The sequence below is a fragment of the Phaseolus vulgaris genome, chromosome 11 (assembly GCF_000499845.2).
Source record: "Phaseolus vulgaris cultivar G19833 chromosome 11, P. vulgaris v2.0, whole genome shotgun sequence".
In the NCBI taxonomy this organism is placed as follows: Eukaryota; Viridiplantae; Streptophyta; class Magnoliopsida; order Fabales; family Fabaceae; genus Phaseolus; species Phaseolus vulgaris.
The window spans coordinates 24,764,695-24,792,663 of record NC_023749.2 but is presented as its reverse complement, the minus strand read 5'-3'; the positions used below and the strand labels follow the sequence as shown (position 1 = coordinate 24,792,663).

The 27,969-nt window shown below is 36.7% G+C and overlaps 2 protein-coding genes across 2 annotated transcripts; one reads left to right on the top strand and one right to left on the bottom strand.

Moving 5' to 3' along the window:
• Window positions 1-18,485: 18,485 nt before the first annotated feature.
• Window positions 18,486-21,428, bottom strand: LOC137837740 (uncharacterized). Its single transcript, XM_068646852.1, has 4 exons — window positions 20,282-21,428; window positions 20,073-20,186; window positions 18,595-19,740; window positions 18,486-18,511 (listed from the first exon to the last, which is right to left on the bottom strand). The coding sequence occupies exons 1-4, from the start codon at window positions 21,426-21,428 to the stop codon at window positions 18,486-18,488; spliced, it is 2,433 nt and encodes an 810-aa protein (XP_068502953.1).
• Window positions 21,429-26,786: 5,358 nt separating this feature from the next.
• LOC137837733 (uncharacterized) lies at window positions 26,787-27,254 on the top strand. The gene has a single exon (XM_068646841.1). It carries the CDS (start codon window positions 26,787-26,789, stop codon window positions 27,252-27,254), a length of 468 nt encoding a protein of 155 aa, XP_068502942.1.
• The last annotated feature ends 715 nt before the right edge of the window (window positions 27,255-27,969 follow it).

Below are 27,969 nucleotides of genomic sequence, written 5' to 3'. Positions count from 1 at the left end.
TTCTTGTAGGTTTCAAGAACAGTGGGAATTGTACTTGGTTGTACTGTGTGTTAGTGATTTCCACCTGTTGTTGGTGAAGACTGGATGTAGCTCAGGTTGAGTGAACCAGTATAATTGCTTGTGTTCATTCTCTCTCTCTCTCTGCAATTTCGTTTCTGCATAATTGATAAAACAGCAAAGAAATAAATCTATTCAATTGAAAATAAATCTGTTCTTTCTGGGCACTGAGAAAACTGTTCTTGATTTCTGAAAAAGGTGTTTGAATCTGATAAGAACATATATAATCTGCTAAAAACCATTGGAACAGATTGACTGTGATAAGTTGTTCAAGAAACTGTCAAAGCTATTAATTGAACCTTAAACAATTGCTCAAAGTTGAAGCTTGTTGTTCTGTGATTCATTGTTCTTAATTTCTGGAAATTGCTTGACATCAAGAAGAACACTCATAGTCTGTTAAAAGCCACTGGAACAGCTTGTTTGCAAAGGTCACTCAATTAATTAGCATGCTATCAATTGAACCTTAATCACGTGCTTGAAATTGAAGCTTGCTGTTTTGTGTTTCACTGTTTTTTCAAATCTGATATTTGTGTGTGTGCTGCTGGAAATTCTCACTGCATAATCTTGTGATTAACATTGCTGAATTAAAAGCTTTTCAAACAAAAACAGTGCTGAAATAAATCTGTTCATTTTCACATAAATCGATTTATTTTTCTGTAAAACTGTGTTAAACACTGTTTCTGCGAGAAAGTTTTAAAAGGTCAATTCACCCCCCCTCTTGAACTTTGGCACTATTAAACCCAACAATTGGTATCAAGAGCTAGGACTTGTATTTTAATCAAGTTTGTTTGTAATAATGTCTGAGTTCAATGTGCTTTTTGCTGAAGGTTCTGCTGTTAATAGACCACCTATGTTTAATGGAATGAATTATGCATTTTGGAAAGTTAGAATGAGAATTTTTATGGAATCCATTGATGCATTAATTTGGGAAGCTGTGGTCAATGGACCTTATGTGCCAATGCAGGTTGTCAAGGATGAACAAGTGGAAAAGCCAAGATCAGAATGGAATGAGACCGAAAGGAGGAAGGCTCAACACGATCTTGTGGCCAAGAACATCATAACCTCTGCATTGACAATGGATGAGTTCTTCAGGATATCCCAATGTAAATCAGCTAAGGAGATGTGGGAAGTCTTAGAAGTGACTCATGAAGGTATTGAAGATGTGAAAAGGTCAAGGAAACATGCACTCATCCAAGAATATGAGCTGTTCAGAATGCAACCCGAAGAGAGCATTGCTGATGTGCAGAAAAGATTCACCCATATTGTGAATCACCTCACTGGCTTGGGAAAAGAATTTGACAGAGAGGAGCTCAACATAAAGATATTGAAGTGCCTCGACAGAAGCTGGCAACCAAAGGTGACAGCTATCTCTGAAAGCCGTGATCTGTCAAAATTAGGAACTGCTGCACTGTTTGGAAAGCTGATGGAGCATGAGCTAGAGCTTAAAAGACTTAAAGAGCAGGAAACAACAGAGAGAAAACCCAAAGGTCTTGCACTGAAAGCAACTGAATTGGATGAGATCAAGGAAGAAAAAGAAGATGCTGAAGATGATGACACAATCAGCCTTCTTACAAAAAGATTCAGCAAATTCCTGAGGAAGAAAAGCAAAAATAGGAACCAGCAGAAAAGAAGGTATCCTAAACCCAATGATTCAAATTCCTCTAAATATACTTGCTTTGGATGTGGCAAAACAGGGCATATCAAAACAGATTTTCCAGACAATCAAACAAGGGACAAATCTGCCAGCAAGAAATTTGAAAGGAACAAAGGAAGAAGAGCCTACATCTCATGGGAGGAAAATGAAATATCCTCAACTAGCAGCTCTTCAACAGAAGATGAGGAGAATAATTTGTGCTTCATGATGAAGGATGAGGAGTCAAGCTCTGAATCAGTAAGTAATTTTTCTGCTGATTCTGATAACTATGATGATTTGCTTGCTGCCTTCAAGGAAACACATGATGAAGCCAATAGGCTAGCTGTAATATGCAATAAGCTGCAAAAGGTAAATAATGTGCTTGCATCTAAAGTAAAAACACTTGAGGAAGAATTGCATAAGGCCAAAACAGATTTGGTAAGCCTTGAACTGACTTGCTTGCATGCCTCTATTAAAAACTGTGAAAACTGCAAAAGATTGGAAAAACAAGTGGAATATTTGCTGAAAACCCTTTCCAATTTCACCAAGGGAAGAGAAAACCTTGAGTCTCTCCTTGGATCACAGAATGCTGTTTTCAATAAGAATGGACTTGGTTATACCCCTGGAAATACAACCAATGTCAAAAAGCTTTCAAGTTTTTTTGTTCCAGCAAAATCAGTTTTTTCAGCTTTTAACAGTGGCAAAAAGGCATCTCATGTAACCTGTTTTTACTGCATGAAATCTGGTCATACATCTAGGTCTTGCATTGCTAGAAAGCATCTTGTTCCTAAGAACTTAGCAAAATGGCTACCAAAGAGAAGGTTTTAATCTGTGCTGGACCCTATACTGAAAAGGGTACCATTTGTATATTTTTATTCTGTTTTGCAGATTGGAAGCAAGAAAAACCAGTGGTACTTGGACAGTGGCTGTTCCAAGCATATGACTGGAGATCTTACAAAGTTCACCAGCTTAAAGCTCAAAGCAGAAGGACATGTAACCTATGGTGACAATAACCGAGGGAGGATTTTGGGCAGAGGAACTGTTGGAACAGGGAACTCAACAACCATTGAGAATGTGTTGTATGTAGAAGGACTCAAGCATAGTCTTCTCAGCATAAGTCAGCTTTGTGACAAAGGATACAAAGTGAATTTTGAGTCAAATGGCTGCACAATCTCAAGTAATTCATCTAGTAAGGTACTGTTTACTGGTAAGAGAGTGAATAACATTTATCTGTTGAATATCATGGAATCTAACTCTTCAAATGAGTGTTTGCTGTCCAGAAGTGATGAGTCTTGGTTGTGGCACAGGAGGTTAGCTCACATACACACAAATCACTTGAATAAATTGAAATCTAAAGATTTAGTTTCTGGTTTACCTAACATTAAATTTCAGGATAACAGGCTTTGTGATGCTTGTGTGAAAGGTAAACAAATCAAATCCTCTTTCAAGTTAAAGGATATTGTCTCTACAAAAAATCCATTGGATGTGTTACATATGGACTTATTTGGTCCATCTAGAGTTGCTAGCTTGGCTGGAAATTTGTATGCTTTAGTTGTTGTGGATGATTACTCTAGATTTACATGGACTCTATTTCTTGCACATAAACATGATGCTTATTCTGCCTTTAAGAGATTAGCAAAAATTCTGCAAAATGAAAATGGTTGCTGCATTAAATCAATTCGAAGTGATCATGGGGGAGAGTTTCAAAATGCTAAGTTTGAGAGGTTCTGTGAGAAGCATGGGATAGCTCATACCTTTTCAGCCCCTAGAACACCCCAACAAAATGGTGTAGTTGAAAGGAAAAATAGATCACTAGAGGAACTTGCTAGAACTATGTTAAATGAATCTAAGCTTCCTAAGTATTTTTGGGCTGATGCTGTCTATACTGCAGGTTATGTCTTAAATAGGACCTTAATAAGACCAATTCTTAAGAAAACCCCATATGAATTGTATAAGGGCAGAAAACCTAGTGTAAGTCACCTTAGAGTATTTGGGTGTAAATGTTTTGTATTGAATAATGGCAAAGAAAATCTTGGTAAGTTTGATGCTAAATCTGATGAAGGTGTGCACATTGGTTATGCTTTGAATGGTCATGCATATAGAGTCTTCAATAAAAGGTTGCTCATAGTAGAAGAATCAATGCATGTTGTTTTTGATGAAACTGATCATAGTATATCTAAAACTGCTGATGAACCTGACAGTAATGAATTTAAATCTGTTTTAAATCAAAATGAATCGATTCATTTTGATACTGCTGATACACATGCTATACAAGAATCTACTGCAGCTGCAGGTTTGCCAAAAGAGTGGAAAACCCCAAGAGACTTAACCCTTGATAATGTCATTGGGAACATTGAGAAAAGAGTGTCAACTAGAAAATCCTTGAACAATTTTTGTGAAGCAATGGCCTTTGTATCTCAAGTTGAACCCAAGAATTTGAAGGAAGCTCTCAAGGACAGCAACTGGATTTTAGCTATGCAAGAGGAACTGAATCAGTTTGCTCTTAATGAGGTCTGGACTCTTGTTCCTAGAATACCTGAGATGAATGTGATTGGAACAAAATGGGTATTTAGAAACAAGATGGATGAGCATGGAGTGATCACCAGAAACAAGGCTAGGCTTGTAGCTAAAGGGTACAATCAAGAAGAAGGAATAGACTATGATGAGACATATGCACCAGTGGCTCGGTTAGAAGCTGTTAGACTGCTGCTTGCTTTTTCATGCATCAAAGGGTTCAAGCTATTCCAAATGGACGTGAAAAGTGCCTTTCTGAATGGCTATATAAATGAAGAGGTATTTGTCTCACAACCACCAGGTTTTGAAGACCATCAACATCCAGAATATGTGTTCAAACTCCAAAAGACTCTCTATGGACTCAAGCAAGCTCCTAGGCAATGGTATGAGAGGCTAAGTGATTTTCTCACCTCACAAGGCTATGACAGAGGCACATCAGATAAGACCTTGTTCATTAAGAAGAAAGGAAATGACTCAATTCTAGTCCAAGTATATGTGGATGACATCATTTTTGGATCAAACAATGGAGAATTGTGTGAAGCTTTCGTGAAAGTCATGAAGAGTGAGTTTGAAATGTCAATGATGGGTGAGTTGAACTATTTTCTAGGCTTGCAGGTCAAACAACTCAAGGATGGCATTTTCTTAAGTCAAGCTAAGTATTGCAAGGATCTGCTGAAGAAATTTGAAATGGACAAGTATAAACCAATCAGCACACCCTTCTCAACAAGCTGTCATTTGGATCATGATGAAGCTGGAATTTCTGTTGATGAAACCAAATACAGAGGACTCATAGGATCACTGCTGTATCTTACTGCCAGCAGGCCAGATATAATGTTTGCAGTGTGCATGTGTGCAAGGTTTCAATATGCTCCTAAAGAATCACACTACAATGCTGTCAAAAGGATTTTGAAGTATTTGCAAGGAACTAAAGAAGTTGGCTTGTGGTATCCAGGTAATATTTCATTAAGCTTAACTGGATATTCTGATTCAGATTTTGCAGGTTGCAAAATTGATAGGAAGAGCACAAGTGGAACCTGTCATTTGCTTGGATCAAGCTTGATCTCATGGCAATGCAAAAAGCAGGCTTGTGTAACTCTTTCCACTACTGAAGCAGAATACATTGCAGCAGGGAGTTGCTTTGCTCAAACTATATGGCTAAGACAACAATTGAATGATTTTGGTATCTTACTTAACCATATACCTCTGCTGTGTGATAATACAAGTGCAATCAACTTAACCAAAAATCCTGTCATGCATTCAAGAACCAAACACATTGAAATATGGCATCATTTTCTAAGGGAACACATATCTAATGGAACATGTGATATTAAGTTCATTGGTACTGACTTACAACTTGCTGATTTGTTCACAAAACCATTAGCTAAAGATAGGTTTAATTTTCTGCTTAATGAATTGGGTATTATAAATGTCAATTGTACCTAGCAGTGAAAAATTAAATCTGTTTATTCGCAATTAAATGTGTTTATTTTCTGCACTGATATGCATTGATGACTAGGAAAGAGAAATTCTGATCTTTGACTGCTTGACTGACTTAGTGGGCATTAACCTCTGTACCTTTGACGGTTTTGGTCATGGTTATGTAACCGATTTGATGGTTTGGGTGCTCAATAAGAATTTGAGTGTATGCATCGTGACCCTAAATATTTGGTGCATATTTTCAAAGATTCTCTGCACAAATTCAGAGCATAATATCTTCATGCATATCCACTCATAACTGCCATATCAATCCATTTATTCTGCTATAAATCTGTGTGAATACTTGCTACCCACATTGGCCATTCTCTTTCTATTCTCACCATTTGAAACCTAGAAAAGAATTCAGGTTCAAACATGGCTTCGTCTTCAAGACAAAAACAGAAAAGCAAGGGAAAGCAAACCACTTCTCAAGGTGTGTTAGAAGGATGGTTCGCTGGAAATGAAGAAGGCATCAATGCCTACATTCATGAAACAAGCAGGAAGCAGATCAACATACCCAAGGTGCTGGATTTCAACTGGCTGAAATCTGAAAAATTGGTAGAAACAAGGGCTGTGTTGAAGCACCAGAAACTGAAAAAGATGCTGGAATTAACGGGTAATGTTTATCCTGACTTGGTTAAGGTATTTTATACTAATCTCACATTGGATGGGAAGAATGTTGTCTCTTATGTGAAAGGAATCAAGATGAAGATCACAAGTGAGGTGTGGAATTCTGTGGCTGGAATAAAATATGCTGGACTGAAAGTAGGGAAAGGAAATACCAGTGGAATTTCAGAATTCAACAAGTTGCAATATTATAATAGTTGCATGAGGAATCCTACAGAGAGTATAAACAGGTTCCATGCAGGGCATTTGAACCTCACTCCACGTCTAGTTGCATACATCATAGCTTGGCAACTGATTCCAAGAGGGACAAACCATGTTGTCTTACATGAAGAGGATCTCATTCTCCTATATTGCATCATGAACCAGATTAAGGTAAACTGGGTGTTCATTGTCAATGAACACATGCTCAAGTCAAAAAGGTTGGCTGATTACAGATTTCCCTATGCTATTCTTGTTTCCAAATTAATTGATTACTTTGGTGTTGATGTTACAAATGAGAGAAATGACCCTATCAAAGCTGTAAGTGAGATTGATACTTCAACTCTCACCAAAATGGGTTTTCACAAAATTGAAAACAAGTGGGTGGTTCTCAAGGAGAAGGACACTCAAGCAGAACATGAGGATGAGGATGAAGCTATTCCTATAGATGATGACTCACCTGCTGCCCAATCTGAACATGAGGAAGTTGCTGCAAATGCCATAGTTGCCTATCAAAGTCCAGAATACCGTGGAGAACCAATGTCTATGTTTGAGAGGCAAGTGCTGTGCCGTCTTGATGTCATGTCTGCAGAACAAAGGGCACACTTTGAGACTACTCATGCAAGGTTCCAACACCTTGATAATCAGATTGAAGGGTTCAGGCACAACTTGCAGAGCTTTACTACAAGGATCAATAGTTTTCTGTTTTTAATGCTTTCTTTATCAGTTTTCAAGTTCTGTAATGTTGAACAATTTGGTTTTATGTTTCTGAACTATTATGATTGTGGTTTCTGCTTTATATCCCTTTATTCCCTATGCTTATATGCTGTTTGATGAATCCAAAGGGGGAGAAAAATAGCTCACCATGGGAGAAAAATAGCTCACCATGCTAGGTGAAGCTAGCTGAAACAGGGAGTTAATTCTGCACTTTAAAACCATGTCTTATGCTATGCAATACTGCTGTTTTTTTTCTTGTTTAAAATCTGGTGCAGTGCAGGTACTTAAAGCAACAATGCTATGAGGTTAGCTATGGGGATTTGTCTCCATCAAACAGGGGGAGATTGTTGAAGATGGTTGTTGCCCTTCAAGATTGTGTTTGATGAAGACTTATATGTAGTGTTTGATGAAGACTTGCATGTACTTTTCATGTATTTTTGCTTTGCTTTAAGTATGTCTTAGTTAGTTCTTAGAGGTTGTCTAAGAGTGGGCTTTTTGCTGAGTAACTCACCTCATAACCACTGGCCATGTGATAAGAACAAGCATAAGTTTTCTTAAACTGTTTTTCACATGTTTTACACAAAAACACGTTTACTGCATAAAAATAAATCTGTTCTTTTCTAAATAAACAGATTCATTTTTTCACTGATACCTTGGCTAAAGTCTTGTAAAACTTAGATTTTGTGCATCAGGTATTTTGACTAAGTCTTCTTCTTTTCAAAACGACTGAGTTTCAAATAGTTAAACTTTCTCTGTTTTCGTTTTGAAAAATAAATCTGTTCATCTGTAAATGAATAGATTCTTTTTGCCTCTGGTGCCATGTCAAGCTTAAACGTTTTTTAGTTTTATCTCAGCACCAGAATGGTTGACTAAGTCTCCTCACTTAACAAATTCTCTAACTGCTTTTGAAAATAAATCAGTTCATTTTATTTTCAATCTGTTCATTTTATAACAGCTTTAACTGTTTTTCAAAATTCTGTTATAAGCTGGCTTTCTATAAAATGCAAACTTGTTTCTGAGTTTAATAACGATTCAAACAGTTCATACATTTGCAAAAACCAAGTTTTGACAGCAGAGAGTTAAGTGTTTTCAAAGGATTAGCATTTGTTCTTCAAAGATTCCAAAAATCACAAAGTGCCTGTTCTTGGTTTGGTTCCAAAAGCTTGGTGTGAGGTGCAGCTACTGTTCTAGCAATCTTGCCTACTGGTTTAAGGCAGATCTGTGTATCCTCAATCAGGTGTAGTCGTTTCACATCTCTTTCTTGTAATAGTTTGGTTCAACACTCTTCTTGATAGGTGTTCTTGAAGAGTGGGTGTGTGTGTATGCTGAAATAGGTTTTTTTCAGCAAGAGTACCTAAGTTCTTGTAGGTTTCAAGAACAGTGGGAATTGTACTTGGTTGTACTGTGTGTTAGTGATTTCCACCTGTTGTTGGTGAAGACTGGATGTAGCTCAGGTTGAGTGAACCAGTATAATTGCTTGTGTTCATTCTCTCTCTCTCTTTGCAATTTCGTTTCTGCATAATTGATAAAACAGCAAAGAAATAAATCTGTTCAATTGAAAATAAATCTGTTCTTTCTGGGCACTGAGCAAACTGTTCTTGATTTCTGAAAAAGGTGTTTGAATCTGATAAGAACATATATAATCTGCTAAAAACCATTGGAACAGATTGACTGTGATAAGTTGTTCAAGAAACTGTCAAAGCTATTAATTGAACCTTAAACAATTGCTCAAAGTTGAAGCTTGCTGTTCTGTGATTCATTGTTCTTAATTTCTGTAAATTGCTTGACATCAAGAAGAACACTCATAGTCTGTTAAAAGCCACTGGAACAGCTTGTTTGCAAAGGTCACTCAATTAATTAGCATGCTATCAATTGAACATTAATCACGTGCTTGAAATTGAAGCTTGCTGTTTTGTGTTTCACTGTTTTTTCAAATCTGATATTTGTGTGTGTGCTGCTGGAAATTCTCACTGCATAATCTTGTGATTAACCTTGCTGAATTAAAAGCTTTTCAAACAAAAACAGTGCTGAAATAAATCTGTTCATTTTCACATAAATCGATTTACTTTTCTGTAAAACTGTGTTAAACACTGTTTCTGCGATAAAGTTTTAAAAGGTCAATTCACCCCCCCTCTTGAACTTTGGCACTATTAAACCCAACAGACCAAGCGTCTCCATGACCACTTCATCACTTGCAAGGAGTTTGTTAATGATCAACTCCAGATTAAAGCTTATGTGATGGAGAAGTGCCTTCATGATTGGAGTTTTTGTTGGTGAAATGGCGGAAGCACAATGGATGTCTACGGTCAAGGCCCTCCTAAGAGGTGTGGTGGCCTTGGAGGTGCATGCTAGGTAGGGAATGAGAGTGGTGAGGCAATATCTCTTTGGTAGTGATATGAACCCAAGAACATGATATGAACATGTTATGAATTCTATGAGTTGGAACATGAATAGGCATTTTTAGATTTGGATCCAGAATCTTTACCCATTCAAGAACTTAATCAAGAACACATGAACCAAGCCAAACTCACATAGAAACCCATTTTTCAATATATGAACCGAATGAAACAAGGAAAGAAAGCTAATGCACCGATTACAACTTCAACAAACACATTTAGAACCACAAGAACAACAAACCCATGCAAACTACCAAATATAATAACAAACTAAACAAGTTCTACCTGTTGAAGATGGTTGCTGCCCCTTCAAGACATGTGTTTGATGAACCCATTTGTGTACATTTCATGTATATTTACATTTGCTTTAAGAATGTATTAGGTAGAGTTTAGAGGTTGTTTAAGAGTAGGCTTTTTGCTGAGTAACTCACCTCTTAACCCCTGACCATGTGATGAGAGCAAACACAAAATTTCTTAAACTGTTTTTCACATGTTTTACATAAAACACGTTTACTGCATAAAAATAAATCTGTTCTTTTCTAAATAAACAGATTCTTTTTTAAACTGATGCTTTGGCTAAGTCTTGCGAAAATTAGATTTTGTGCATCAAGTATTTTGACTAAGTCTTGTACCTTTCAAAACGACTGTGTTTCAATAGTTAAGTTTTTTTTGTTATCGTTTTGAAAAATAAATTTTTTCATCTGTAAATGAATAGATTCTTTTTAGTCTGGTACAATGCTTATCTTATACGGTTTTTCGTTTTGTCCCTACACCAAAATGGTTGACTGAGTGACCTTCACATAACAAATTCTCTAACTGCTTTTTGAAAATAAATCTGTTCATTTTATTTTCAATATGTTCTTTTTATAACAACTTTAACTGTTTTTCGAAAATCTGTTATAAGTTGTTTTTCTATAAAAAGAAAACTTGTTCATGTGTTTAAGAATCAATCAGACAATTGAGAAAACAAGATTTACATAAGAGAATTAAGGATTTACAGAGAATTAGCATGTGTTCTTGAAAGATTTCAAAAATCAAAGGTGTGCTTGTTCTTGTTTGGTTCCAAAACTTGGTGAGAGGTACTGCTACTGTTTAAGCGATCTGTTCAACTAGGTTAAGGCAAATTTCTGCATCCTCTATCAGGTGTATTCGTTTCACATTTCAATTCTTGTAAAAGTGTGGTTGTAAACTCTTCTTGATAGGGTTTCTTAAAGAGTGTGTATGCTGAAATAGTGTTTTTCAGCAAGTGTACCAAAGTTCTTGTAGGGTTCAAGAACAATGGTGTTTGTGGTTGTTTTAATTGTGATTTAGTGAATTTCACCTTGGTTTAGGTGAAGACTGGATGTAGCTCATTGGAGTGAACCAATATAATTGCTTTGTGTTCATTCTCCCTTAATCTCTGCACTCTAATTCACGCTTATCTGTTAATCTGCCAGAAATTGAATCTGTTCAGTTAAAAATAGATCTGTTCTTTTTGGGCTTCTTCATACAGTTCTTATTTTCTGGAAAATCAGCATGGTTCTATGAAGAAGATATATGATCTGTTAAATACAACTGAAACAGGTTGATTGTGATAGGTTACCCAATTGATTGTCAAGCTAATAATTGAACCTTTATCACTTGCCTATAAAATTGAAGGTCACTAATTTGTGTGTTTCATAATATACTCCGAAAATAAGTGTGTGTGTATCTGGAAAATCAATCTACATAATCTAGTGATTAACTTGGCTGATATAAACAGTGCCAAAATAAATTTGTTCATTTCCAAATAAATCGATTTATTTTTTGTGTACTGTGATAAATACTGATTCTGCGAGAAACTTTTGAAAGGTCAATTCACCCCCCCCCCCCCTCTTAAACTTTGACACTATTAAACCCAACAATTGGTATCAGAGCTAGAACTTGTATTTTAATCAAGTTTGTTTGCAATAATGTATGAGTTCAAAGTGCTTTTTGCTGAGGGATCTGCTATTAATAGACCACCTATGTTCAATGGAATGAATTATGCGTTTTGGAAAATTAGAATATGAATTTTCATGGAATCTATTGATGCATTAATTTGGGAAGCTGTGGTCCATGGACCCTATGTGCCAATGCAGGTTGTCAAGGATGAAGAAGTGGTAAAGCCAAGATCTGAATGGAATGAGACCGAAAGGAGGAAGGCTCAATATGATCTTGTGGCCAAGAACATCATAACCTCTGCATTAACAATGTATGATTTCTTCAGGATATCCCAATGTAATTCAGCTAAGGAGATGTGGGAAGTCCTAGAAGTCACTCATGAGGGTACTGAAGATGTGAAGAGGTCAAGAAAACATTTTCTCATTCAAGAATATGAATTGTTTAGAATGCAACCCGAGGAGAGTGTGCAAAAAAGGTTCACTCATATTGCGAATCACCTTACTGGTTTGGGAAAGGAATTTGACAGAGAGGAACTCAACATAAAGGTATTGAAGTGCCTCGACAGAAGCTGGCAACCAAAGGTGACTGCCATATCGGAAAGCCGTGATCTGTCAAAGCTGGGAACTGCTGCACTATTTGGAAAGCTAATGGAGCATGAGCTAGAGCTCAAGAGAGTGAATAACATATATCTTTTGAATATCATGGAAACTAACTCTTCAAATGAGTGTTTGCTATCTAGAAGTGATGAGTCTTGGCTGTGGCACAGGAGATTAGCTCACATACACACTAATCACTTATAAAGATCTAGTTTTTGGTTTACCTAACATTAAATTTCAGGATAACAGGCTCTGTGATGCTTGTGTGAAAGGTAAACAAATCAGATCCTCTTTCAATTCAAAAGATATTGTTTCTACAAAAAATCCATTGGATGTATTACATATGGACTTATTTGAACCATCTAGAGTTGCTAGCTTGGTTGGAAATTTGTATGCTTTAGTTGTTGTGGATGACTACTCTAGATTTACATGGACTTTGTTTCTTGCACATAAAAATGATGCTTACATTGCTTTTAAGAAATTAGCAAAGGTTCTGCAAAATGAAAATGGTTGCTGCATAAAATCAATTTGAAGTGATCATGGGGGAGAGTTTCAGAATGCTAGATTTGAGAGGTTCTGTGAGAAGCATGGGATATCACACACCCTTTCAGCCCTTAGGACTCCCTAACAAAATGGTGTAGTTGAAAGGAAAAACAGGTCATTAGAAGAACTAGCTAGAACCATGTGAAATGAATCTAAGCTTCCTAAGTATTTTTTAGCAGATGCAGTCTATACTGCAGCTTATGTGTTAAACACAACCTTAATTAGACCAATTCTTAAGAAAACTCCATATGAATTGTATAAGGGCAGGAAACCTAGTGTGAGCCACCTTAGGGTATTTGGGTGTAAATGCTTTGTATTGAATAATGGCAAAGAAAATCTAGGTAAATTTGATGCTAAATCTGATGAAGGTGTGCACATTGGTTATGCTTTGAATGGTCATGCATATAGAGTCTTCAATAAAAGGTTGCTCATAGTATAAGAACCAATGCATGTTGTATTTGATGAAGCTGATCATAGCATAACTAAAACTACTGCTGATGACCTTGACAGTAATGAATTTAAATCTGTTTTAAATCAAAATGAATCGATTCATATTGATACTGTTGATGCACATGCTATGCAAGAACCTACTGTGTCTGCAGGTTTGCCAAAAGAGTGGAAAACCCCAAGAGACCTAACCCTTGATAATGTCATTGGGAACATTGAGAAAGGAGTATCAACTAGAAAGTCCTTGAATAACTTCTGTGAAACAATGGCCTTTGTATCTCAAGTAGAACCCAAAAACTTGAATGAGGCTCTCAAGGACAGCAACTGGATTTTGGCCATGCAAGAGGAACTGAATCAATTTACTCTAAATGAGGTCTGGACTCTTGTTCCTAGGATACCTGAGATGAATATAATTGGAACAAAATGGGTATTCAGAAACAAAATGGATGAGCATGGGGTGATTACCAGAAATAAGGCTAGGTTAGTGGCTAAAAGGTATAATCAAGAAGAAGGAATAGACTATGATGAGACATATGCACTAGTGGCTCGGCTAGAAGTTGTCAGATTGTTACTTGCCTTCTCCTGCATCAAAGGGTTCAAGCTATTTCAAATGGATGTGAAGAGTGCCTTCTTGAATGGTTATATAAATGAAGAGGTATTTGTTTCACAACCACCAGGTTTTGAAGACCATCAGCATCCAGGACACGTGTTCAAACTCAAAAAGGCTCTCTATGCAAGCTCCTAGGCAATGGTATGAGAGGCTAAGTGATTTCCTCACCTCACAAGGCTATAACAGAGGCACATCAGATAAGACCTTGTTCATCAAGAAGAAAGGGGATGACACAATTCTAGTATAAGTATATGTGGATGATATCATTTTAGGATCAAACAATGAAGAATTGTGTGAAACTTTTGTGGAAATCATGAAAAGTGAGTTTGAAATGTCAATGATGGGTGAGTTGAACTATTTTCTAGGCTTGCAGGTCAAACAACTCAAGGATGGAATTTTCTTGAATCAAGTTAAGTATTGCAAACATCTGCTGAGGAAATTTGAAATGGACAAGTGCAAACCAATCAGCACACCCTTCTCAACTAACTGTCACTTGGATCATGATGAAGATGGAATTCCTGTTGATGAAACCAAATACAGAGGACTCATAGGATCACTACTGTATCTCACTGCCAGCAGGCCTGACATAATGTTTGCAATGTGCATGTGTGCTCGGTTTCAATCTGCTCCTAAAGAATCACACTACAATGCTGCGAAAAGGATTTTGAAGTATTTGCAAGGAACTAAAGAAGTTGGCTTGTGGTATCCAGGTAACATCTTATTAAGTTTAACTGGATATTCTGATTCAGACTTTGCAGGTTGTAAAATTGATAGGCAATGCAAAAAATAGGCTTGTGTTGCTCTCTCCACTGCTGAAGCAGAGTACATTGCAGCAGGGAGTTGTTGTGCTCAAACCATATGGCTAAGACAACAATTGAATGACTTTGGTATCTTACTTAACCATATACCTCTGTTGTGTGATAACACAAGTGCAATCAACTTAACCAAAAATCCTGTCATGCATTCAAGAACCAAACACATTGAAATTAGGCATCATTTCCTAAGGGAACACATTTCAAATGGAACATGTGAGATTAAGTTCATTGGTACAGATTTACAACTTGCGGATTTGTTCACAAAACCATTGGTTAAAGATAGGTTTAATTTTCTGCTTAATGAATTGGGAATTATAAATGTCAATTGTACCTCGCAGTGAAAAATTAAATGTGTTTATTTTTGGTACTGATATGCTTTGATGACTAGGAAAGAGAAATTCTGATCTTTGACGGATTGACTGACTTAGTGGGCATTAACCACTGTACCTTTGACGGTTTTGGTCATGGTTATGTAACCGATTTGATGGTTTAGGTGCTCAATCAAGGTGTGGTATGTGTGCTTCGTGACCCTAAATATTTGCTGCATATTTTCAAATATTCTCTGCACAATTTCAGAGCATAAAATCTTCATGCATATCCATTCATAACTGCCACATCAACTCATTCATTTTACAATATAAATCTGTGTAAAAATCTGCTACCCACATTGGTTGTCCATTTTCGGTTCTCACCACTTGAAATAAAGAGAAAATTCTGGTTCAACCATGGCTTCTTCTTCAAGACAAAAAAAGAAGAACCAGGACAGGCAAAGCACATTTCAAGGAGTGCTTGAAGGCTGGTTAGCTGGAGATGAAGAGGGTATCAATGCCTACATCCACGAAATGACCAGAAAGCAGATTAACATACCCAAGGTGTTGGATTTCAACTGGCTGAAATCAGAAAAACTGGCAGAAACAAGGGTTGCATTGAAGCTCCAGAAACTGAAAAAGCTGCTGGAATTAACGGGTAATGTGTATCCTGATTTAGTCAAAGTGTTTTACACTAACCTAACCTTGGATGGAAAGAACATTGTCTCCTATGTGAAAGGGATCAAAATGAAGGTCACCAGTGATGTCTGAAATTCAGTGGCTGGAATCAAATATTTTGGTCTAAAGGTTGGAAAAGGGAACACAAGTGGGATTCAGGAGTTCAACAAACTTCAGTATTACAAAAGCTGTATGAGGAACCCTGCCCAGAGCATAAGCAGATTCCATGCAGGTCATTTGAACCTTACACCACGTCTTGTTGCCTACATTATAGCATGGCAACTCATCCCAAGAGGTACAAATCATGTTGTTTTACATGAAGAGGATTTAATCCTTTTATACTGCATTAGGAATCTGATCAAGGTAAACTGGGTGTATATAATCAATGAGCACATGCTGAAATCTAAAAGGTTAACTGATTATCGCTTTCCCTATGTTATACTTGTTTCAAAATTGATTGACCATTTTGTTATTGACACTTCCAATGAGCGAAATGAACCCATCAAAGCTGTGAGTGAGATTGACAACTCAACTCTCACAAAAATGGGGTTTCACAAAGTAGAGGACAGTTGGGTGATTCTCAAAGGTAAGGATCCTCAAGAAGAACGTCGAGCCTCAAACCTCAACAATGAAGATGGAGATGAGGTTGTTCCCATGGAAGATGACACGGTTCAAGCTGCAGAACACTCATGTTATGTTATCCATCATTCCTACGGGCAAGAGCCATCTGCTGGTCATGCTGGAAGTCATAGGACAAGCTCTCCATCTGTAGAAATCAGAGGAGATTCACCAGCTCCCCAATCAGTGCATGAAGAGGCTGCTGCAACTCATCAGAATGCTATTGTTGCCTATCAAACTCCATAATACCGAGGTGAACCATTATCCATGTTTGAAAGGCAAGTTCTGTATCGCCTTGATGTCATGACAACAGAACAGAGGGCATATTTTGAGATCACTTAAGCAAGGTTTCAACACCTTAATGATCAAATTGAAGGAGTTCAGGTGCAGCTTGCAGAGTTATACTACAAAGATTAGAAGTATCTTGCTTTCCATGCTTTCTTTTATCAGTTCTTAATTTTTGTAATGCTGAACAATTTGTGTTTGTTTCCTGGACTGTTATGGTTATGTTTCTATTTTATCTTTCCCTATGCTTAAATGCTTTTTAATGAATCCAAAGGGGGAGAAAAATAGCTCACCATGGTAGCTGAAGCTAGCTGAAACAGGAAGTTACATTTTGCACCTTAAAACTGATTCACATGTTATGCAATGGTTCAATTTTTTGGTTTAGTATTTGGTGCAGTACAGGTTCTTAAAGCAACAGAGCTATGGGCTTGATGGTTGCTGCTCCTTCAAGACATGTGTTTGATGAAGCCATTTATGTCCATTTCATGTATATTTACATTTGCTTTAAGAATGTCTTAGGTAGAGTTTAGAGGTTGTTTAAGAGTAGGTTTTTTGCTGAGTAACTCACCTCTTAACCCTTGACCATGTGATGAGAGCAAGCACAAAATTTCTTAAACATTTTTTCACATGTTTTACAAAAAACACGTTTACTGCATAAAAATAAATCTTTTCTTTTCTAAATAAACAGATTCTTTTTTAAACTCATGCTTTGGCTAAGTCTTGTGAAAATTAGATTTTGTGCATCAAGTATTTTGACTAAATCTTCTACCTTTCAAAACGACTGTGTTTCAATAGTTATGTTTTTTCTATTATCGTTTTGAAAAATAAATTTGTTCATCTGTAAATGAATAGATTCTTTTTAGTCTGGTGCAATGTTTATCTTAAACGATTTTTCGTTTTGTCCCTGCACCAGAAAGGTTGACTGAGTCACCTTCACATAACAAATTCTCTAACTGCTTTTTGAAAATAAATCTGTTCATTTTATTTTCAATCTGTTCTTTTTATAACAGCTTTAATTGTTTTTCAGAAATATGTTATAAGTTGTTTTTCTATAAAAAGAAAACTTGTTCCTGTGTTTAAGAATCAATCAGACAATTGAGAAAACAAGTTTTACATCAGAGAATTAAGGATTTACAGAGAATTAGCATGTGTTTTTGAAAGATTTCAAAAATCAAAGGTGTGCTTGTTCTTGTTTGGTTCCAAAGCTTGGTAAGAGGTGCTGCTACTGTTTAAGCGATCTGTTCTACAGGGTGAAGGCAGATTTCTGCATCCTCTATCAGGTGTATTCGTTTCACATTTCAATTCTTGTAAAAGTGTGGTTTTAAACTCTTCTTGATAGGGTTTCTTGAAGAGTGTGTATGCTGAAATAGTTTTTTTCAGCAAGTGTACCAAAGTTCTTGTAGGGTTCAAGAACAGTGGTGTTTGTGGTTGTTTGAATTGTGATTTAGTGAATTTCACCTTGGTTTAGGTGAAGACTGGATGTAGCTCATTGGAGTGAACCAATATAATTGCTTTATGTTCATTTTCCCTTAATCTCTGCACTCTAATTCACGCTTATCTGTTAATCTGCCAGAAATTGAATCTGTTCAATTAAAAATATATCTGTTCTTTCTGGGCTTGTTCATACAGTTCTTATTTTCTAGAAAATCAGCATGGTTCTGTGAAGAAGATATATGATCTGTTAAATACAACTGAAACAGGTTGATTGTGATAGGTTACCCAATTGATTGTCAAGCTAATAATTGAACCTTTATCACTTGCCTATAAAATTGAAGGTCACTGATTTGGGTGTTTCATAATATACTCCTAAAATAAGTGTGTGTGTGTGCATCTGGAAAATCAATCTGCATAATCTAGTGATTAACTTGGCTGATATAATGGTTTTCAAACATAAACAGTGCCAAAATAAATCTGTTCATTTCCAAATAAATCGATTTATTTTCTGTGTACTGTGATAAATACTGATTCTGCGAGAAACTTTTAAAAGGTCAATTCACCCCTCCCCCCCTCTTGAACTTTGACACTATTAAACCCAACAATTGGTATCAGACCTAGGACTTGTATTTTAATCAAGTTTGTTTGCAATAATGTCTGAAGACTTATAGAAAAAGGAGTTAGATCACTGATATTAAAAGTATGACTACCAAGAAAAGTATCAGGCATATCTAACTCACAAGCATTATCATTAATCCTCTTGATGACCTGAAAAGGACCACCTCCACAAGGCATAAGCTTTGACTTACTTTGAGTAGGAAAACGATCCTTTCTCAAATGAAGCGAAACCCAATAAACAATTTCAAAAACTAATGCCTTTCTCCTTTTGTTGGCATTTTCAGCATATTTGTCAACTTTCTTCTCAATTTGTAACTTGATGTGATTATGCAAATCTTTTATAAAATAAGCTTTTTCAAAACCATCTTTGTATAGAACATCATCAAGTATTGGAATTCGAAGAAGATCTAGAGGTGTTAAAGGATTAAATCCATACACAACCTCAAAAGGAGAATGGGAAGTGGTAGAATTTACTACTCTATTATAAGCAAACTCAACATGAGGTAGTAAATTCTCCCATACCCTAGGGTTCCCAGAAATAAAGCATCTTAGCATTTGATCCAAAGTTCTATTAACCACCTCAGTTTGGCCATCAGTTTGGGGGTGGCATGTAGTAGAAAACAAAAGTTTTGTGCCAAGTTTGCCCCATAAGGTCCTCCAAAAGTGGCTTAAGAACTTAGAATCTCTATCAGAAACAATGCTTCGAGGAATCCCATGTAATCTAACAATTTCCTTAAAGAAAAGATTTGCAATAAAGCACGCATCATCTACTTTGTGGCATGGTATAAAATGAGCCATTTTATAAAATCGATCCACAACCACAAAGATAGAATCCATTCCTTTTGATGTCTTGGGAAGTCCTAAAATAAAATCCATGGAAATATCTGCCCAAGGCATTGTTGGAATTGGAATAGGGGTATACAAGCCATGGGGTTGCACTTTAGATTTAGCCCTTCTACATGCTATACACTTATCACAAAAGCTATGTACGGATTTTCGCATGTGAGGCCAAAAGAAATGCTCATGCAAAGTATCTAAAGTTTTTGCTACCCCAAAATGTCCCATTAATCCACCCTCGTGTGCTTCTCTAACAAGAGATTGTCTAATAGAGCTTTGGGGAACACGAATTCGTTTACCTTTAAAAAGAAATCCATTTTGTAAGAAAAAATCTTTGTGTCCACCTTTAGCACACTTTTGAAAGATGAGAGAAAAATTAAGGTCATCATGATAAAGTTCCTTGATGTGATCAAACCCAAGAAATTGGACATCTAAAAGGTTTAACAAGGTATAACGTATAGAAAGCGCATCGGCAACAACATTAATTTTACCTTGCTTGTGTTTGATCACATAAGAGAATTGCTCAAGGAATTCCACCCACTTAGCATGCCTCTTATTAAGCTTGTTTTGGATTTTCAAATATTTAAGAGATTCATGATCACTATGAATCAAAAATTCTTTAGGAAAAAGATAATGTTGCCAATTATACAAAGCTCTAACAAGTGCATATAACTCCTTATCATAAGTGGAATAATTTAGATGACTTCCTTTCAATTTCTCACTAAAAATCCAAGGAATTCTATATGATCAAGCGCAAACATACATTTAGCAAGGTTAACATACAAATCTTCTTTCCTAAGGGTTTCCAAAACTAGTCTAACATGCATTTCATGATCACCCAAAGACAAGCTATAAATGAGAATGTCATCAATATAAACTACCACAAACTTGCCAATGAATGGTCTTAAGACATGATGCATGAGACGCATGAATGTACTTGGTGCATTAGTCAAACCAAATGGCATAACTAACCACTCACACAAGCCAAAGTTGGTCTTAAAAGCAGTTTTCCGTTCATCTCCCGGTTTAATACGAATTTGGTTATAACCATTCTTAATATCAATTTTGGTATCTCTTTTGTTTCACTTGGGTTGGTCCTATATGCAGGACGATTTGGCAAAGATGCTCCCGAAATTAAATCAATTTGATGTTCAATCCCTCTTAAAGGTGGTAAACCCTTAGGAGGATCTTGAAACACATCTTGAAATTCCTTTACCAATCTATTTAAACATGTTGGACTAACCTCATCCTTTTCTAACGCAAAAGTCCTAGGAATAGCTAAAAAAATCGGTTTGTGAGAAGCTATTACCTTATTTTCATTCTTCGAACACATCCTCCATGACCCATCCTTTTTAGGGACAAGTATGATAGGCATGGCACAAGGGCTCATATTATCTTGTACCCACCCTTTGGCAATTAACTCCTCAACTTGTTGGCGTATATCTTTTGTTTCACTTGGGTTGGTCCTATATGCAGGACGATTTGGCAAAGATGCTCCCGAAATTAAATCAATTTGATGTTCAATCCCTCTTAAAGGTGGTAAACCCTTAGGAGGATCTTGAAACACATCTTGAAATTCCTTTACCAATCTATCTAAACATGTTGGACTAACCTCACCCTTTTCTAACGCAAGAGTCCTAGGAATAGCTAAAAAAATAGGCTTGTGAGAAGCTATTACCTTATTGACCGCATGGCCAGAAATAAGAAGGTTCTTCTTAGAACTTTTTTTATTTTCATTCTCCCTTTTTTGCTTCATTTGAACTTGGTCCTCATGGACCTCTCTTGGAGAGAGAGACTTTAGTATGATCTTGTGTCCATGGAAGTCAAAATAAAGTTTATTGGTAAAGCCATCATGAAAAACTTTTCTATCAAATTGCCATGGCCTACCCAATAGAACATGTGTAGCTTCCATTGGAACAACATCACACAAGACCTCATCTTTGTATTTACCAATAGTGAAATTAATGAGGACTTGCTTGTTAACAATGATCTCTCCTACTTCACTTAACCATTGTAATTTGTAGGGCTTTGTATGAGAGATAGTAGACAATCCAAGATTATCTACCACTCTTGTACTAGCCACATTAGCACAACTACCCCATCCACAATCAAAGAACATAGCTTGTCATTAATGAGACATCTTGTATGAAAAATATTTTCTCTTTGACTTTCATCAAAGGGCTTTAAAACTTGACCAAGAAGACGTCTCACTACCAACAAGTTACCCTCAAGTGGACTTTCGCTTTAATGCTCACTTGGTGTTCTAGAAGGGGAAGAATGCCTAGAGGATGCAGAATCATGCCCACTAACCACTACCCCATCATGTATAAACATATTTCTTTTAGAAGGGAAATTAGAAGCTATGTGACCATATCCCAAACATTTAAAACACTTCTTACTAGACGATTTGGTTGGAGACTTATGATTAGACGTTGAAGGCTTATAATCTCTAGCTTTGGAATATGACTCTTTAGGAGGATACTTTGAAAAATATTTGTTTTTATTTTTCCAAGAGTTGTTGTAGAAGCCATCATTATGAGTGTTTTTGAAAGCATTTTTCTTTGAAATTTAAGTTTCAACCTTGATGGCAAGGTGAAGTAAAGTTTTTAAAGATGAATACTCATGAAGTTCCACAACATCTTGGATATCCCTCCTAAGAACACTTACAAACCTAGCCATTTTAGCTTCAACCCTAAACCCTAAACCTTAATTAAAAGCATATCTAATTCCTTGAAATATGCATCCACACTTAGCGTGCCTTGGTGAAGCCTTTGGAGCTTCAACAATAGGTCTTTCCTAAAGTGTGGTGGAACAAATCTATCACGCATACACTCTTTTAAATTGTCCCAAGAAACCACGTGAGCTCTCTTGTTTAGCCCAATGTTCATAAGAGTCTTATGCCACCATGACATGGCATAGTCTAAAATTTCTAAAGAGGCTAATCTAACCCTTTGGTCTTCTTGGAACTCATGTACATGAAAGATTTGTTCAAATTTAGGCTCCCAACCTAAATACAATTAGGATCACTATCCCTACTAAAACTAGACAATTTTACAATTGGAAAATAAGGCTTTGCCACATTTTGCCGCCCATCTTCATGATGATGCCTATCTCCATGATGGTGGTGATGCCTCCTCCTTCTATGTTATTTTTCATTGTCGTGAGCATTGGAAGAACTCCTTGAAGAATGTCTATGAGCATGGTGGCTTCCATGGGTGGAATTGGTTGATCTATCATGATTCATTTCAAGTCTTTGTAATCTTTCCTCCAACTTTTTTATAGCTTCATCCTTTTGTGCAAGGGAATGTTTTTACTCTTTCAATTCACCAAGAATAAATGCTCTATGAGGAGAGTGTGGTTTGGAAGAGTCACCACTTGAATATGCAGCCATTAGAAAAAAGAAAACAGCAAACACAAAGAACAAAGAACAAACAATTTCAAGAAAAAACAAGGTTAGAAAATGGAACAATTATGATGCTGTAATGAAAATTAAAAAGATAATCAAATCACTCCAAGAAAGAATACTTCCCTCAACCAATATGCTCTTGGGCTTTTGTTAACTCTAAAATGAAATATGTCAAAGCAAAGCACTCTCTCTTAAAGCCAATACACCACAAAACTTAAAGAACAATAAAAGACAAGCAGAAAAGGTGTAAACAAGAAAGGGCTATATCAAAAGGAATACAAGATATATAACAAACTCAAAGAATAGTGAAGAAAATACAAGCAAGAAAAATAAGGTACTCAATTAAAAGATGGCACACAAAAGAAACCTAAAGAAAAGCACTAGAGTAGATGAAGAAAACAAAAAAATAGAACTACTAGAATTTTATGTAAATTGTGCGTGACTTTACAGATTTATCTGGAACTGAAGAAATCAAACTGGATTATGAAATTTAAAACAAATAAAGTTCAAGATCTTATCTCAACAATGAAACTGGAATCACACAAAAATAGTGCACCAATTAATTGTGATAAATTTTGTAAAATTACTGCCACTTTACTGTATTTTTTTTGTGCCAGAATTACAAATTGGACGTATTTGATTTATCATTTTTTTTTTCTGTTTAGAATTTTGACTCACTTCTTTTTTTCTACTTTTTTGTAACACTCTCAAAAACTCAAATCCAGAATTTCAGAATTTTAGAGTAATCAATGAAATTTTAACAAACCCAAACAGTCAACACATTTTCAAGAAAACAGAGGAAACCTAATGGAAAATGAAAAAAACAGAATTGAGAACTTCAAAAGACATAATAGAATTGATATTTCAAGAACTTGTATAGATCTAAAATACAAGTAAGAACTCAAATCTAAAAAGAAAAGGCACAAAAGGATCAAGAAAACAAATACATAAAACTATACTCAATTAAAAAAAATCAAGAAACCAAAATTATAAACAAAAGGACTACATAGAATTGATAACTTTTTGGGAGAAACATGACTTTGACAAAACTTATAGAGATTCAAAAATCAAAATGACACAAAAACAATGTATTAAGAACAAGAAAACAGCAAGAAATACCCAAAAACAGTAAAAAACAGAATGCTAATGACAATAAAGGCAAGGTATATGAAATTAAAGAACAAGAATGTAAAATTCTTGAATTAAAAGTGCAAAAAACAACTCAAACACACAAGAACACACCTAAGACTCATGATACCACATGATATGAACATGTTATGAATTCAATATGAGTTGGAACATGAATAGGCACCTTTAGAATTGGATCAAGATTCTTTACCCATTCAAGAACTTAATCAAGAACACAATAACCAAGCCAATCTCACATAGAAACCCATTTTTCAACATATGAACTGCATGAAACAAGGAAAGAAAGCTAATGCACCGATTAAAACTTCAACAAACACATTTAGAACCACAAGAACAACGAACCCATGCAAACCACCGAACATAATCACAAACTAAACAAGGTCTACTGATTGAAAACAAGAAACAACAAAGACATGCTTTAGAGTTTGATTTGGAATGGGTATGGAAGAACAAGATGAAAAGGACAAGGAAACTTATGTGGTTGGAGCTCTTGGAATTGTGCACGCCACTTGAAGGATGGTTGGCTTCAAGATGAGTGTTGTTATCGCCACTTGAGAGCCCAAGAGATCTCCCAAGATAAGACTATAAGAGGAGAAGACACAAGCCTCTCACACCCACTCACCAATTCGGTAGAGATTTCTTTCTAAAAACTCAATTTCAAACTTTTTTTTTCAAAGACCCATGCACCCCTTTTATAATAGAGAGGGTTGGTCGCAAATTTACAAATGAGAAGGAGCTTGAAGGTTTACTTTCTAGTTCCTTCTAAACTAGCGCCTAAGCCATAAAGGAATAGAAAGAGTCATTTCTTCTATCCTTTTCCTAAACTAACGCCTAAGGTGCTACACAAATGGAGGTGTCTTTTTGGTTTCCCTTTTAGCACCTTCCTAAACACTACTCTTATATGTTTTACAATTTTATACAAGTGTAATTACAAAAAAGGGGAAAACATTTGCACCCTATTACCCAAAACTTTAGCTTTGCTCCTTGTAATCCTTTGAGGTATGAAGGGTGATGAGCTAATTTTCCTTTGAGAATCTTGAACTTGAGCCTTAGTCTCTTCTTCTACTTGATCTCCATTAGGTAGTGTGTAGTTTGAAGATCAATAGTCTAACCTTGAGAGGTTTTTGACAAGAAGTGAAATTGACTCAAATTTGGCAGCAATTCACTAGTATATTAATCTTGTGAAAACATGAACCAAGCCACTCCTTATATAGCAAGTGAGGGCCGATTTACATAAAAGCAAAAGGAGGGAAATTCAAACTTACTCTAATTGAAATTGGCCCAAAAAATGGGAGCACATGGAAGGCATGTTCAAGGATCTAGAATGTGCAAGGATTCTAGAACTTGCACTCCAATTGGGGTTGCTTTGGACCGGCCTAGGTTTAATTAGAAGTTTAAGAAACTCTAATTAAACCTAGGTTGGTATTTTAGGTACCAATCTTCATTTTAACAAAAATTACAAAAGAAATTTCCTATGCTAATTTTGACAAGAATTTAAATGCTACCTACACTAGAGTCTATGGCGTCTTGAACATGTATAAGAAAGTTTCTCGACCATCAGTAGCAGTATTCCAGTCTTCTTGAAGCTTCTTAGCCATGGCTCTAGTGGTTGGCCTAATTCTACACTTTGGTGGGCTTTCATTTGAGTTGCTGCTTGGGCCTCTTCCATCATCCCCTCCCTCTTGAAAAGGATTTGTCCTCAAATCTAATGCTTCTTCGTCTTCATTATTACCTACAAAAGGAGACAAATCAATGACATTAAAAGTATCATGCACTCCATATTCCACAGGTAAATCAAGTTTATATGCATTGTTATTGATTTTCTTGAGGACTTGGAAAGGTCCATCACCTCGGGGACTAAGTTTAGACTTTCTCTTAGTTGGAAATCTATCCTTCCTAAGATGAAGACAAACTAGATCTCCTTCCTCAAAAATGATTTTTCTCTTTCCCTTATTGTTATGTTTAATATATTTCTCAGTTTGTTGTTGTATTTGTTCTTTAACCCTCTCATGCATTTTCTTAACAAATTCAGCTTTTGTAGCTCCTTCCTTATGCACAAAAGTTTGTGGATTAGGAAGGGGTAACAAATCTAAAAGAGTAAGAGGATTAAATCCATATACAACTTCAAATGGAGAAATATTAGTAGTCTTGTGAACTACTCTATTATATGCAAATTCAATATGGGGAAGGTACTCATCCCAAGATTTGTGGCTACCCTTCATGACCGCCCTAAGCATAGTAGAAAGAGATCTATTGACTACTTCTGTTTGTCCATCCGTTTGAGGATGACAAGATGTTGAAAATTGAAGTTTAGTGCCAAGTTTCCCCCAAAGGGTTTTCTAAAAATGACTTATGAATTTTGGATCTCTATCCGATACTATGCTTCTAGGTAATCCATGAAGTCTTACCACTTCTCTAAAGAAGTGTTTGGAAACATTTTGAGCATCATCCACTTTGTGGCATGGAATAAAATGTCCCATTTTGCTAAAACGGTCCACAACCACAAAAATGGAGTCAAAACCTCTTGCCGTCCTAAGGAGCCCTAGAATAAAATCCATGTTAATGTCTTCCCATGGAGCACTTGCAATAGGTAAAGGAGTATAGAGTCCATGAGGCATTGTTTTAGATTTAGCTTTTAAACATGAAATACATCTAAAATAATGTCTTTGAACATCTCGTCTTATATGAGGCCAAAAGAATTTTCCTTTTAAAAGATTAAGAGTCTTATATACTCCAAAATGGCCCATGAGACCTCCTTCATGAGATTCCTTTACAAGAAGTTTTCTATGTGTTCCTTGGGGTATACAAAGTTATCCTTTCTTAAAAAGATACCCCTCAGACACATTAAATCCTCCTTGAGCTCTATGTTCACACTTAGCGAAGATGGATGCAAAATCATGATCTTCTTTGTAAAGTTCTTTCATGTTGTCAAATCCAAGAATTTGGGCTCTAGGTTTTGAAAAGCTTGTCATCTACCTGTGGAGATCGAGCAAAGCTTATTGGGCAATAAAGGCATGCAACATGAATTATGACAAGACAGGAGAGCAGCGAAAACTCCAGATGCAAGAGTTGGATGAGATCAGTTTGGAGGCATATGAGAACTCAAAATTTTACAAGGAGAGGACCAAGCGTCTCCATGACCACTTCATCACTAGCAAGGAGCTTGTTGCAGGACAACGTGTGTTAATGTTCAACTCCAGATTAAAGCTTATGCCTGGAAAGTTGCGCTCAAGATGGATTGGTCCATTTTTTATCACCCATGTCCATCCTCATGGTGTTGTGGAATTGCAGAGTCTAACGTCTACAAAGATATTTAAGGTGAATGGACATTGTCTAAAGCTCTTTCATGAGATTCCTCAAGAAGAGACGGTGGAAGAGATTACCTTGTGATCCAGTCGGTCATCGGTAGTCGATGACGTCAGCATCAGATAACCACGTGGACCACTCGCAGGGTGACACGTGGATCAGGTGGCAGAGAAATCAGGGAGGAGATCACCCAGAACGGTGATCAGTGGGTAGTAACCGAGTGGCCACCGACAGATCAGTTCCAAGATAAACACCTGGGGGGAGAACGCGAGAAGCAATAGAGCACAGATCATTCATCGGGTGCATGGTCATCGGGGTTTCGTGTTACACGCAGTTAAACTGGGACTGAGATTCCCAGCGAGAGCGTTACGCATGGACCTCGCATGATCATATCTCAGAGAAAGAGGAGCTGCTCGCCGGTAGAATCGTGCCCGAGAGTGGCCTGAGGGAGTTAGTAAACCGGTCAGTGATTGGTGACTCTCTTAACCCATTACGTGCATGACATCGTGAAGGGGAAATCGTTTATGCAGAGAGCAATGCTTGGTGAGTGTGCCTAGTCCAGCCACACCTGGCGTTCTCCTGGGAGTGTGCGATTCACCCAGATGGAAGAAATGCGCTAAGTTACTCCGCAAGGGAATAACTTAGGCGCACAAAGAGATGCGCTAGAGCCCTTCAGGTAGTGTCACGTGTACGGTTAGATGTGAGTTGCATGCCTCCACGTGTCACCATCTGAGAGAGGCGCGGCCAAGATAAAGGTGCACTCCGCGTCGTGAAAGGTACACCCCCACGTTTTTACTCA